At 35.7% G+C, this 14,403-nt stretch overlaps 1 protein-coding gene across 3 annotated transcripts in view; it reads left to right on the forward strand.

Annotated features, from left to right (window-relative positions):
* The window catches only part of LOC127447919 (PTB domain-containing engulfment adapter protein 1), an 89,243-nt gene that overhangs the window by 67,161 nt on the left and 7,679 nt on the right, over positions 1 to 14,403 (forward strand). For 2 of the 3 annotated variants that reach the window (XM_051710127.1, XM_051710126.1), the window contains exons 3-10: positions 2,364 to 2,425; positions 9,369 to 9,440; positions 10,045 to 10,143; positions 10,632 to 10,769; positions 10,978 to 11,094; positions 11,208 to 11,294; positions 11,772 to 11,996; positions 13,944 to 14,076. In XM_051710127.1, coding sequence (XP_051566087.1) covers positions 2,364 to 2,425; positions 9,369 to 9,440; positions 10,045 to 10,143; positions 10,632 to 10,769; positions 10,978 to 11,094; positions 11,208 to 11,294; positions 11,772 to 11,996; positions 13,944 to 14,076 — 933 coding nt within the window. The remainder of the gene's footprint in view (positions 1 to 2,363; positions 2,426 to 9,368; positions 9,441 to 10,044; positions 10,144 to 10,631; positions 10,770 to 10,977; positions 11,095 to 11,207; positions 11,295 to 11,771; positions 11,997 to 13,943; positions 14,077 to 14,403) is intronic. The other variant, XM_051710128.1, reaches the window with a different exon arrangement.

Raw genomic sequence — 14,403 nt, forward strand, 5'->3', positions numbered from 1 at the left:
TCCAGAACCTTCAACTTTTTCTGCTGTAACCACTGGAGGGTCAACTTGGCCTTGTGCTTAGGGTCATTGTCATGCTGGAAAGTCCAAGAGCGTCCCAAGCGCAGCTTTCGTGCAGAAGAATGCAAATTGTCTGCCAGTATTTTCTGATAACATGCTGCATTCATCTTGCCATCAATTTTCACAAGATTCCCCGTGCCTTTAGAGCTCACACACCCCCAAAACATCAGTGAGCCACCACCATGCTTCACAGTGGGGATGGTATTCTTTTCACTATAGGGCTTGTTGACCCCTCTCCAAACATAGCGCTTATGGTTGTGACCATAAAGCTCTATTTTGATCTCATCAATACAAATTACAGTGTGCCAGAAGCTGTGAGGCGTGTCAAGGTGTTGTCAGGCATATTGTAACCGGGCTTTTTTGTGGCATATTGCAACTCGACCATGCAGCTCATTTTTGTTTAAGTATCGTCGTATTGGGCTCCTTGAAACAATCACACCGTCTTTTTCCAGAGCAGCCTGTATTTCTCCTGAGGTTACCTGTGGGTTTTTCTTTGTATCCCGAACAATTCTTCTGGCAGTTGTGGATGAAATCTTTCTTGGTCTACCTGACCTTGGCTTGGTATCAAGAGATCCCCGAATTTTCCACTTCTAATAAGTGATTGAACAGTACTGACTGGCATTTTCAAGGCTTTGCAAATCTTTTTATATCCTTTTCCATCTTTATATAGTTCCATTACCTTGTTATGCAGGTCTTTTGACAGTTCTTTTCTGCTCCCCATGGCTCAGTATCTAGCCTGCTCAGTGCATCCACGTGAGAGCTAACAAACTCATTGACTATTTATACACGGGCACTAATTGCAATTTAAAACCTGTGTGTGTCACCTTGTGTGTCTGTAACAAGGCCAAACATTCAAGGGTATGTAAACTTTTGATCAGGGCCATTTGGGTGATTTCTGTTATCATTATGAATTAAAAAGGAGCCAAACAACTATGTGATGATAAATGGCTTCATATGATCACTATCCTTAAATGAAAGAATTTTTTTTTTTTATTATTATTTATTTATTTTTATTTATTTTTTGCATGATCAGTCATATTTTCAAATCAATGCCAAAATTTCACAATTTCTGCCAAGGTATGCAAAACTTTTGAGCACAACTGTAAGATCAGAACGTCACACACTGACCTCTTGGAGCAATACAAAGAATACATTTTTCAATGCTGTTTTTTTTTTTTTTTTTTTAAGCAAAGTGAGTAGATAGTTTATTTGATCACTTTGAATATAATATTATTTGTGATATATTATTTATTAAAACAAGAGGGACCTCAAGTGTGACATCATATCCTGTCTGTTGTGGTGTCCGAAATAATTGTGCATGTTTGAGTCCTAGTGTTACTGGGGCTGAAATTGGTCTGTGCACTATGCATATATACAGCATGTTTATATAATTATTATTTTTTTTTTACTTTGAAGACTTTAAATATTTGCTTGGTTATCGCTAAAGCTCACTTGAATTTGTTTTAGATCATTAGATGTGACATTATGGTGCCTTGGAAGCTCTGAAACCAGTATCCGTATGAGGTACCTTCATACTTGAACGCTGTCCTTTAATACATTGACTAACTGGGCATCGAGGCAGCAAGACAGTTGCCTTGGGTTTCAAACACAGCCATGGTGTGACCACCTCTGTTAATGAACTCAGGGTGTTGATGCAGAGTGAAACAGCAGGCGAACAGTATGTCGTGACTCGTGTGGCTTGTTTGTCACACTTAGGGCTTGCAGTTTCCAAGCTGTCACACAGGCAAAGGCATGGCTGTCTCTTCTGTCCATCAAAACTGCCCCGCCTGTCTGAACTCCTTGGAGGCCAGTCTCAGCTATTCGACTTCTGACGAGTCTGTTTGATCTACAGTGCAGCTTTAGCTGCAAGACTTCTTGTCTACAGGCATTTGGCTGTTAATGTCTTTGAAATTATTTAACCGTCACACCAGGACTTTAAAGGAAAATTCTATCATCATTTACTCGCCCTCTATGAGCCTGTGAATGGAGATAACAGCATCATGGTAAAATGACACTATAGCGGAACTTGAAATAAATGCTAATTGCAAAGCTGCATGCTTTTCTCTCTCAACTTTAAGTGATTTTCCAGCAGTGTTGTTCCATGAAATGCAAACCCCATTCTTTGAAATGTGTTGTAATGTTTGACAAGATTGTCTAAAAAGGGGAACATTTTTTTTTTTTCTTTTTTTTTTTTTTCATTCTTTGTATAAAAACACAGACTCCTTGTAGACTGGTTGCCAATAAACAGATTCTTTCTTAGTTCATAAAGCACCTTATTAGGTTAATAATGTTCTGTCTCTTTCTAGATAAATCATGGATGCACACTCCAGAAGCACTGGCTAAGCATTTTATAGCGTACAATGCCAAGGTATGTGTTATGAACCTCTTTTTCCATAAAACATTTTACTGTGTGATTTACTGTTATGCTGGTTTACCTAAAAGGATAGTTCACCCAAAAATGAAAATTGTGACATTATCTGCTTACCCTCTTGCTGTTCCAAATCCATATGACTTCCTTCTGTAGAAAAAAAGGGAGATGTTAGACAGAATGTGAGTGTGAAAGACTGACAGGCTCAGACATCATTAACTTTCACTTTTTTTCCCCCATACAAGTGGATAGTGACTGAGGCATTCTGCCATAAACATTCTACCTGTCACAATTAAATTTTATGGGTGAACAATCCCTTTAACACTTAATTTTTTTACATGTAGACTACAAAAAAAGAAAAAAGAAAAAAAAAGAAACGTAACTATATAAATATGAAATCTTTATTTTAAAGGTGATATAATTTTCTGGCTTACATATACTGTATATATGTAAGCCGTTTGTAGGTTAATGTCCCTAAAAAGAACACTGTGGCTTTTTTTTTTTTTCACAAATCTAAACACTGCTCTGTTTGATTGGGTATCCGAACAGCCCAAATTAAAACAATGACTTAACCAATGGTGTTAGTTTGGGTTGGGCCTGTCTGTTAATGACCAATGGGAGATGGGGGGAGTGTTCAGGAAACCTATTTGAAAAGTAATTTTTGCAGTTCTGTTGGTGACACTAGTGGCACAGAAATGACAAACTTCACCTTTAAGGAACAATATTTGTTAAAGTACAAAGGTGATGATAAACTTATTTATTACATAGGTATGTTGCATCTTTGTGTTAAGAATAAGAATTAGAAATGACATAACTTGCACAAAGTGCTTAGAGTCAATATGAAATGAATAAAATACCAGAATGGAGCTAGGTGATTTGAAGGGAGTGGTTGAAAAATTAGAGGCATTCATGCGTCAGCTGTAAAAATTTAAAAGTCGAGCAAGTAGTTACATTTTGATAAGAGGTTACAAAGAAATACTTTAAGTATCTTAAGTAATGCACACCAGGGATTCATGATGCACAATATAACAACAGGGATGTGCATTAGGACATCAAATAGGGTAAATTTCCATGTTGACTTTAATGCTTAGAAGCATGAACACTGTAACCTTACCTATACAAAAAACAAATTTCCAGAGGTCTTAAAAATACATTCTAAATGGATGGATCAATGATGTAGGAAATGTTGGTTTTTGCGAATGTATACGGATTAAAGTGCTCGTGTACCTCCATCATTATGTAGGGAAATTTATAATGGAATTAGTCGCATTCGACAACCATTATAAGAAAGATAAATTATAAATAATGTATTATTTGTCTGAATAAAATTCTACACTATTAAAATCTTAATATAACGTCTCGTTGAATCTGCTCACAAATTCTGTTGTAAGGAATTTGCTTTAATAAGGGAATTATGATTAATTCTCTTATTGGAGTAATATTATTCTCATGGCTTATTGAAAATTATATCACAAATATTATAGGCATAGCTTTAGGGCCAGATCTTTGAAAAAAAATCAAGTGACAAGATTATTTATCAAAATATACCACAGTCAAATTAACCTTTGAATACAAACAAGACTTTATTGCTAATATAAACATAAAAACTAATCTAACACATACAAACATGAAACAGGTTGGTGAGTAAAGTGAACAGAGTAGCTTGACTAGAATTGATCTATACAGAGAAAATGAACTTTACTGAGTCTGTAGACAATGCCTTGAGAACCATTGATTCTTAATTCAGTCTAACTCAATTTGGAATCAGGTAACTCAAATTATATTAAAGAGACCACCAGTACTTTCAGCAAAGTGTGTGGATGTACTTGCATTTCCTTGTGTTGCTTGGTTCTTTGTCTTGTTGTAGAAAGTTCTGGTGGTTCCATCAATGTTTTGGACCTCTGTTAAGATCGTGGATAGTTTGTTGTCTGTTGCGATGATGAGGCAGGGCTTTGAAGCGAGGCCTTCCGCATGGAGATCCCTGTCATGTGTGTGGGTTGTAGCGCAGTGAAGAGAAGGGTTTCCTCGGAGCTTTACTCTGAGCCTTCCTGGATTTCTACATTGCATGGAACTTGAGGGGCACCGGGGCGAGGCTGCAAGCCATGAGGGCAAGAGCGTGGAGGATGCAGAGTTGCAGAGGATGTGGAAGCATGGAGCAAGAGAAGAACTTAACTCCGTGGTACCAAAGTTTTGAGTGTAGACCGTCCACACCCCAAAGGTGTCCTGAGCCAGTCAGAAGTAACTTTTTGGAGTCACATGGTAATTTGTCTGTCCTTTTCAAAGTTGATTTACAATTCTTTGTGTAAAGAATTCTTAAAAATTCCTGTTCGAAATAGTTCATTTTAACCATACATTTTATATCTTGGATACAACTGAATATTTCAAAAATTAATTAACATAAACATTCCTGAAATGCTGAAAAAATCTCAACGATAGTAAACATGATGTGCTTTATCATGAATAGTTACCATTCTTAGTAAAATTACATAACACAAGATTAAAGATTATAATCATCGATTTGTCAATGATAAGTGATTACAAATCACTACACATATTTTAAAGGGTACATCAGGCTTTAATCATTAATTTGTCAGTTATAAGTGATTACAGGTCATAACATAATTTTTAGAATTATCTAGCAAGGCTAGGTATTGTGTACATTTTGGGCAAAGCACATAGATTCTGTGCATTTAGAGGATTAACTCAGTGAAGTACTGTGACTTGGTGTGAAATGTTCCTGGATTAAGATGAGAGACTTATTATTAGAATCATGCAAACATGAGGGTCTCACACGGAAGCCTGCTTTAGCTCTGTGTCTTGATAATTAATTTTTTAGCATGTGACACAGGAAATGTCTCATTTTTAAGTGTTCGTGTGTTACTAAATGAATGAAACAAAGGGAATTCTTTTTTAGCTGCTGTTCGCAGAATAATTATCAGATGTCTCAGGATCTCCTGATCAGTTTAATTCAAGTGTAGCGAATTGGTTTGTATCGAAGGATAAAAGGAGTGTGTGTTAGCTTTTCCTGGGGTTTGCAGGGAGTATGTTCTCTGGACAAGTCTCTTTTGTTCATTTTATTGACCAGATGTGGTTCATCTCATTTAGCTGGGCCATGCCAGACTTAAGGATGCCATTTTGTCAGTCTCTAAGTTTTATGGCTTTGATGAATTCCAGGGTTAAAAGGTTGGGTTTTCTGGATTCAAGACATTTTGCATAGCAATTGTTTGTTCTTCTGCACCGAATATACTACAATGAAAACACTATATCAGTTTTCCCTTAAAGACAATGAATTTGTTTGTGTCCCTTTGGCTATTCATCAAACATCTTGTGAGAAAGAACATCTCTTATATGCTGTCAGTGCTGTTTTACGCTCTGGTTCACCAGAGTCATTTTCTGTTCTGGGCTGAGAACCTGTCTGCTTCAAGGCAGCGCTTCTAGGATGTCTTAATGAATCCTTAACAAAAACAAAACTGTTTTGATTGTCTGAGCTGCTAAAGTTTCATCTGTGTTCACTGTCTTTGGTTATGAGAAGAGCAAGAGACAAAGGGGTACCAGTACTTCAGTACAAAGTTGATACTAAAATCAAATCAATGTATCAGTCCTACTTTATAAAATATGTATTGAACGATTATGTACAATCACTAAAATGCATTCAATACAATGTATTTATTGTGTAACTACATGCTGTTCTTTCAAGATTCACATCTGTTGCTACTGAGGTTGAGGTACGGGTAGGCTTAGGGTTAGGGTTTAAGGTAATGGTTGGGCTAGGGTTAAGGTTAAGGTTAGCAGTGTACCTACAGATGTAATTAAATGCATGTTCTTTCAATGTTAGTACAATGCAACAACAAGTGTGTAAATAAAAATTATATTGTATCAAATCTTAACTACATAGGAGTTAAAGACACCTCATATAAAATGGGTCCAATACAACAATAAAAACAGTATTTTTCAGGCTGGTACATCAAATATGCATACAAATTCTTGAGTAAACAAACAGGCGACTGGCTTTTTTTTACTTAAAAATAGAAACAATACTGAGCATTGTGATGCCTTTATCAAAAAGCTGGTTGGCTCTTAAGGTGGGACCACAGCCATCATATTTAGCATTTTGATCTCTCCCATTTATTTATATTCAAGTGGTCTGTCTCATCCTCTTATAATGTCTCTGTGTTAAAGGGATATTTCACCCCAAAAAAAACCCCAAAAAAGTCTTTATCTGTGAAATACCCAAAGCAGAGTGACAGCCTGAGTCACAATTTACTTTAATTGTAAGAAAATAAAAAAGATCCAATGAAAGTGAATAGCGGCTGAGGCTACCATGTGTCTCCTTTTGTTTTCCATGGAGGAAAGAAAGCCATTCGAGTTTGGTTGCGAACTGTTTACTTGAATATCTACTTGGAAAAACCAATACTTAATAATTACTTATCTGAAAAATACATTAATGCTACATGCTGTTGTGCTAACTAAATTGGTTAATATGTATAATTAACTTTTTTCAAATGAGTGTGTTCAATACCATATTTAGTTTTGCTGTGGTATCAAAATTGGTATCAGGAATCTTGAAATTTCACTGTTACTGGTATCAACCACTAAAATGTTGGTATTGTTACAACCCTACTGCCAGTGTAGCAGGTGATAGATGAGCAAAGGCTGTTTGTCTGTGACAAAAAAAAAAAAAAAAAAAGCCTCGGAACAGACCAGTGGGGTACAGTAATCAGGAACAAGACACTCTCCACCTAGTGTAATGTAGTGTATCTATCACTGCTACCTCACTCTGTGTCCTACCATATTCATTTGCCCTTGAGTGTGGACAGCATCCATCATCACTACGTGCTGCAGACACATTTTATGGAGTCCTATTTATTTTAACTCAAGTTTCAAAATAATGTAATTATTTTCCCCAGAGGAGATTCTCAAATAAAACCCATAAAATTTCACATGTAAGCTGTCTGTGAAATGATTAGTGCTAATCATAAGTCCATTAGTCTCTATGCTGCTTTCGGGGAAAAAAATCAGACCAACAGTAATGGCAGAGACACATTAATTAGAGTTGTGAAATCCAAGAGCAAGGCAGCATTGTATTGATATTCCTCTATCATCCCCTAAATATACGTACTAAACTTTTGCAGTTGATTCAACCCAATGATCTTAATGTACAGACTCCATTCAAACTTTTTGTAGATCATTCCAGCTTGAGATGTGCCATTTATTTTTGGTTTTGTAAGCTAGAAATTTGAAGGCATAGTTTACCCATAAAATAAAATAGTCAACCCTCATGTTGTTCCAAACCCTTACTTTTCTTTTTTTGGCAGAATGTTAGTGACTGACAACCTTAGTCACCATTAACTTTCAGTACATCTTTTTTTACATTCTATGGAAGTGAATGTTGAATGAGGCTGTCAGTCCCTAACATCTCCCTTCATATGGGGATGTCAAAAAAAGTCATATGATGCATTTCATTTTTGGGTGAACAATCCCTTTAAGATTAAAGTTTGCAAATCTCCCACAGACTTACATTAAAAGGTAACTAACACACTGTTGCAATTAATCACCTTTCTTACATATATTTGCATACTTAATTATGATTGGTATTTTTTTCTTACACATTTATTCGCATCTACTGTACAGCCTACTTTATACTGCAAAGACAGTATTGTGTCACTGCATGTTGATTGTCTTGCACAGCTGACAGAAAACCAGATGTGTGCTGTGTTTCATGACAACAGCAAAGCAGCTCTGAAGTAGCATTTAATTCGCACTGAGCTGAAGCCTATAAGATTACATACCTCAACACTATTCCTTTGCTACCTTGCACACACAAATGTACTTAGATTGATGTCACTTGAGCACAGAATAGCGTGAAAAAAGAGAAAAACATTTTTGGTGAAGACTGTAAATCGGTCAGGCAAGAAAAACAGTCTGGGAATCTTTAATTACTGTCAAATTACTGTTAATTATTGTAGTCATTTAAAAACAGTAGCCACTAGAGAGATAATGGCAAGGTGTAGGACCTTAGGCTATGTTTTAAGATATTCTACACCTATTTTAAACCAGTCAGCACTTGTAGACAGACACTTGACCACATGGAATGGGTAAAGGTTTATAGCTCCATCTGTTGGAAAGTAAATGTTGTAGTGTTGGTAAGGGTTGGTACCTTTTTTTTTTTTTTTTTTTTTTTTTTGTGTCCAGAAGGGTAGGACTTGTAATGTTTTTTACAAAGTTATTTTAACCTTTCAATGATTTTAATTATTAAGATTTCAAAGTGATATGTGTATAAATTGTATGTTCATTTTATTCAATTTATTGGGCTTTGGTAGTTGTACCACATTCTCATGAACATCCTGCAGTTTGTTTGCAAAACCCTGGGAGACCATGATAATTAGGTTTATATTCTAAATGAGCTCAAATTAGGTCCAGATTAAACTGAGAGAATGTTCTTAGCGATCATCAAAGCTTTTTTTTTTTTTAATGAATTTTAAATTATTTGGTAACACTTTACATTACAATAAGGTTCTATAACATTAGTAAACAATGATGAATACTTGTTCAGCATTTGTTAATCTTAGTTAGTGCTAATTTCAACATATACTAATTTTTTTTTTTTTAATTAAAAGTTGTATTTGTTAACATCAGTTAATGCACTTTGAACTAACATGAACTAACAATAAACAATTGTATTTTTATAAATGCTGTAAATATATATATATATATATATATATATATATATATATATATATATATATATATATATTGTTAATTGTCTGTTCTTGATACCTTATGCATTTACTAATGTTAAAAACTGGAACCTTACAATAAAGTGTTACCAATTATTTTTAGACTGTTGTCATTTTTTGTTGTCAATTACATTATACTACAAACAAATTAAAATATTATTTCTCGTTTATGGCCACACAATGTGATTTTCTTGTTTCACTCACAGTTTCTGGGGAATACAGAGGTTGATCAACCCAAAGGTACAGAAGTTGTGAAAGATGCTGTCAGAAAGCTCAAGGTAAGTTACTGTAGCTTCACAGCTTTTAAGAGAGTGTAGTGCAATGTAAACACTCTCCAACTGTTTTCAGATTACCTGTTTAGTGATGCATGGTGATCTTTTGCAACCCTGTACTTTAAAGGTTTTAAGCTTTGATAAAATAGAAAATACAATAGCAAGTGATGAATGCTATTTAGAGATTTAAGAAGATTAATTTAAAATAATAAAATGCATTGCATAAACATGTTTATTCAACATATTCATTATATACAGTGTTAGTTCTGGTTCTCTAATTTGATTGGACAAGTGATGCTCTGAGGGTGCTGATTTTTAGTATAATTGGGACTGTTCACTATTTGTATCACACTGCAGTCTGTGTGTTGCTCGGTGACAGACAACATTTGATCCTACTTTGTTTTGGGAAAAAATCAGAAGCATTTTTGTTATCAAATAACAAAATAATTGGCTATATTGTGTCTAAAATTTAATGTATTCACTATTAATATAATGTAATATGATAAATAAAATGCTATTGCTTAAATACTTAAATATTGATCTCTCTCTCTCTCTCTCTCTCTCTCTCTCTCTCTCTCACTCCGCCCACCCCCACCTTTCTCCTCTACAGTTTCAGAGGCACATTAAGAAGTCAGAAGGGCAGAAGATCCCAAAAGTGGAATTACAAATCTCTATCTATGGAGTGAAAATATTAGATCCTAAATCAAAAGTATTTGCATATCCTAACAAATAAAAACAGAACATACTTGTTATCATTTACTCACCCTCATATCATTCCAAACCACTATGACTTTCTTACGTGGAACAAAAAGGAATCTTTGAAGAATATCCTGGCTGCTCTTTTTCTTATAATTTTAAGTAAATGAGGATGAATGTCAAGCACCAAAACTACCAAAATAAAGCACCATAAAAATATCGAAAAATTGGTTCTTACAAGTTGTGTACTACTTTTCAAATCTTCTGAAGCCATACAATAGTTTTGTGTGACAAACAGACCAAATTTAAAAAATTTAAAGACTTTTTAATTCACCTTTTGAAAGAGAGAAATCTTAGGGGTTTGGAAGTATATAAGGATGAGGAAATTATGACATCATTTATATTTTTGGGTAAAAACCTTTAAATTGAACCACTTGGGAACTTTAGCAATATATATTTAAAGGGCTGGCATTTTGTCCTCTTTTTGTTTTTTATTCACAGGAAGTACATTACAACTGTCAGTTACACCGGATATCCTTCTGTGCAGATGATAAAACAGACAAAAGGATATTCACGTTCATTTGCAAAGATTCAGAATCCAACAAACATCTCTGCTATGTGTTTGACAGTGAAAAATGTGTAAGACAACAGATATGTCACAATATTTCTAAGTCTGTGTTATGAAATCTGTCAATGATTCTGTGACTCTTAAAATTATTTTTCAGGCACTTTTAAATTAATTAGACACCCAAACAGCGATAATATATGGCTCAGAAAACAAATGGCCAAACAAAACGCTGCTGATGATGTTCCTTAGAAAATGATTTGTCATTTCTGTTGATTCCAGGCAGAGGAGATAACTTTGACCATTGGCCAAGCATTTGACTTGGCATACAAGAAGTTTCTGGAATCCGGGGGAAAAGATGTAGAGACAAGGAAACAGATAGGAGGCCTGCAGAAAAGAGTAAGCATGATATACAGTTACAGCTTCCACGGAAAACCATTCTTTAGAGAAGAAACAATAGTGAACAATGACTCATAAGTTTGTGTATGATGGATCAAAATCTATCTTCACAGATTCAAGATCTTGAAGCTGAAAATTCAGAGTTGAAGAAGCAGTTACAAGTCTTAGAGGAGCAACTAATGATTGCTCAAGTTCCTCCTGTAAGTACTTCCTCATAAGGACTTCCTGTTGGTAAAATGCACCTACAGTAATTGCTATCCACCATTCTGTAAATTAGCTATAGTACATGCAAAACCAACATGATAGCTAAACCTCTCAACAATGAGCTTGTCCAAATAATTAAAAAAAATACTTAAATAAAACTCTAAATTATAACATATTTGAGTAGTTTATCCAAACCTGCAACCTATGTTGTTGTTGTGGTTTTTCAATGGAGCACAAAAGGAGACATTTTTAACACTTTTCACACAGCTACTTTCCATACAATAATACAAAATGACAGAAGAAGCCTATAAAGAATCATGAAAGTAGCTCATACGAATCAAAGCAAAGAACGATTCGTTCAAGAATCAGACTAAATCGGTTCTTGAGTTCAAATAATGACAGAATTTCTGGGTGAACTTTTCCTTTAAACTCTTGAAAAAAACACCAGCATTGACTGTCTGATCTCTCCACAGCTTCTTCATATTAACTCTTCTAATGAGGCGTATATGCTTCAGAGACCCTCCTCTCTCTTCTGGTGTCACAATGTGACATCGTTCTCTTGTCTCGAAATCTCTTCTGTTACACTAACGCCAATGAGCTCACCTGACTCTAACCTTTCTGCTGGTCTTCTGACTCCTCCACCTGCTAAACCAGCTCTGTCAAAACCTTCCAGTGGAGACAGCATTCTTCACCCTCCTGTAAAGCATTACTCTGTTTACTCTTCTTCTGTTTGTGGTATTGATTGTTTGTCTTTCAGTGGTATCTGCTCCTAAGTTTTACCCTCACATTTTCATGGAGATTTTTTACAGTGCTTTCAAGGCAGCACTGTATTGATATTCCTCAAACATTCTGGTTAGGGATTGTTATAAACAGAGACTATTTAGCAGAGACGGGCCACTCCTGTTTAAATGAAAGGGAGAAATTGAAACGCCCAGCCAAGAAGCTCTAGCACCCAATGGTCAACGGATGTAGAAAGGAAGTCCCACCTTACAGGTAAAAGAGCCAATCACCTTTTAGATACAGACATTGCCTGTCAATCAGCTCACTAATGCGCATGCACATTAGCAAACCAAGCCGGGAAAATTGCGTGTTTTAGCGTAATATGAGGAAAGGAAGCACAATTTATGATTCCAATATTATCACATTTTATTGCTGATTTGAAAAATGTTCTTTGATCGTAATCATGACCAACCCTTTTTGAGATTTTGGTCTTTCCCCATTCAAGTAGATAGGAGCTGCACTGGCATGACTGGAAATAGCCTCCCAAGAGCATTCCAAAGATGGCCGACAGTGGACTGACTTGCTAGAAAGACTTCGTTATAAACCCCTAACCCTAAGTATTAATCTTCTGTAATTTAAGGTGCTGTATGCAATTTGTTTCATGGAAAACTATGCAAAAAATGTTTTTACTCCCTTAAAGATATGAATGAAATAAGTGTCCTGAGATATCTCACCGGTCTCTGTGACAGCTGTATACTTTGTAAACATAAAAAAACAACAAAAAAAAAAAAACATGTCCGTGGACATTGAGGCTTTTCACCTGTCAATCATTTTGCTCGTTCTCATTTGAAGCTGATCATTGAGGCTATAGATTCATAATGTTTGTCAGTTGAGGGTGCTATTGTGCCACTGTTGAACTTGACAGCCACAGGAACAAACAATGCTGCTCTATTGCTCGGTTTTGGTCTCAAAATTATCTTTGGAGGGCGGGTTTTGTAATGAGGGGGCGTGGCTAAATCAACGGCTCAGTCACGTGAAAGCTTCAACACTGTAATCGCTTACAGCACCTTTAGTTCAGCCTGAGTCGCTTATACAAACTCCATTCAAACTTTTGTAGATAATTTCAGGAGTAGGTGTGCTGTATTTTTTTGGTTTTGTATACTTTTAAAAGGAAATCTCGCTTTGACTTAAATTGATAGAATGTTCATTCATTCAAAATGCAGCCAATAATGATGCCATCATCATCATAATATTTGGATACAGAATTATGATTGGTCTTCTTTCTTAATTCTGTTTTTACACTGATTTGTGATTGGTCTTGTTTTTCTTTGCATATAATGTATTTAACCATTTAAAGCTGCCGTTACACTGCATAGTGATTAAATGTTGATCAGTGTGTACAGCTGACTGAAAACAAGATGCGTGCTGAGTGTCATGACAATGGCAGAGAGGCTCTGATGCAGCATATTATTTACACAGAACCAAAGTAAAAACCTAAGATTACCTCTTTTCTGCCTTGCAAGCACTGGTATTTTTGGGGGAAATGAAATCTAGTTTTAATGGTCATATCTCCAGTAGACAAATGTGTAGTGGTAATATTATGAATTATCTTATTAAGCTGTTCATGCTTTTTAAGTAGAAAAAAATAATTAAAAAAGGATTCCAAGATGTCTGTTATAATTTTTGTAAACACACTTCTTAAAAAGAGCAGATTTACATTCATTCGAAATCATAAACTTCTCAAAGACATCTGCTGAATGTCCTCTTGACAGCCCACATAAAACTTCTTATTACAGATGAACAAACATTCTGTGATATCTATTCCAGATGAAAACACATCAAATAGACATATTTGTGCTGTACGTGTGCTGGGATTTGAAGGCTTTAGAAGGCTCATGGACTTTGCACATTATTGACATTTGCAGGGAAACAGCATATCCTCAAAGACGCCGACGGACATATTTGACATGGTTCCATTTTCTCCAATGACCCCACTGGTTCCTTTACCAGCAAGTAATGGCTCAGCCCCTCCAACCCCAGCAAGGCCTACAGAGATGAGTATGTTTTTCTTTCTCTGATACTGTACCTGAGGTAGTGAAATGCCGGCATATGTGGCTATAAGATCAGGTTGTTTTTAAATGCAGTGACATTGTGAAATTCATTTAGCTTTCATATGTTTTTGAAGTTAACATCTGTAGCCTATAAAATAAACGAGAGCTCATTTTTTCAGCTGTTTCTTGAATGCTGAGATGGTATCAGCAGGTCATGTGGAGGTTGGAAGCTCATTCCACCACAGAGAAACAGAGAGAGTGAATGATTGTGAAATGGACTTTGTGCCTCTTTGCGACAGGACCACTAGGCGCCGCTCGCTCATTGACCACAGAG

Source organism: Myxocyprinus asiaticus, chromosome 11 (assembly GCF_019703515.2).
Source record: "Myxocyprinus asiaticus isolate MX2 ecotype Aquarium Trade chromosome 11, UBuf_Myxa_2, whole genome shotgun sequence".
Lineage (NCBI taxonomy): Eukaryota > Metazoa > Chordata > Actinopteri > Cypriniformes > Catostomidae > Myxocyprinus > Myxocyprinus asiaticus.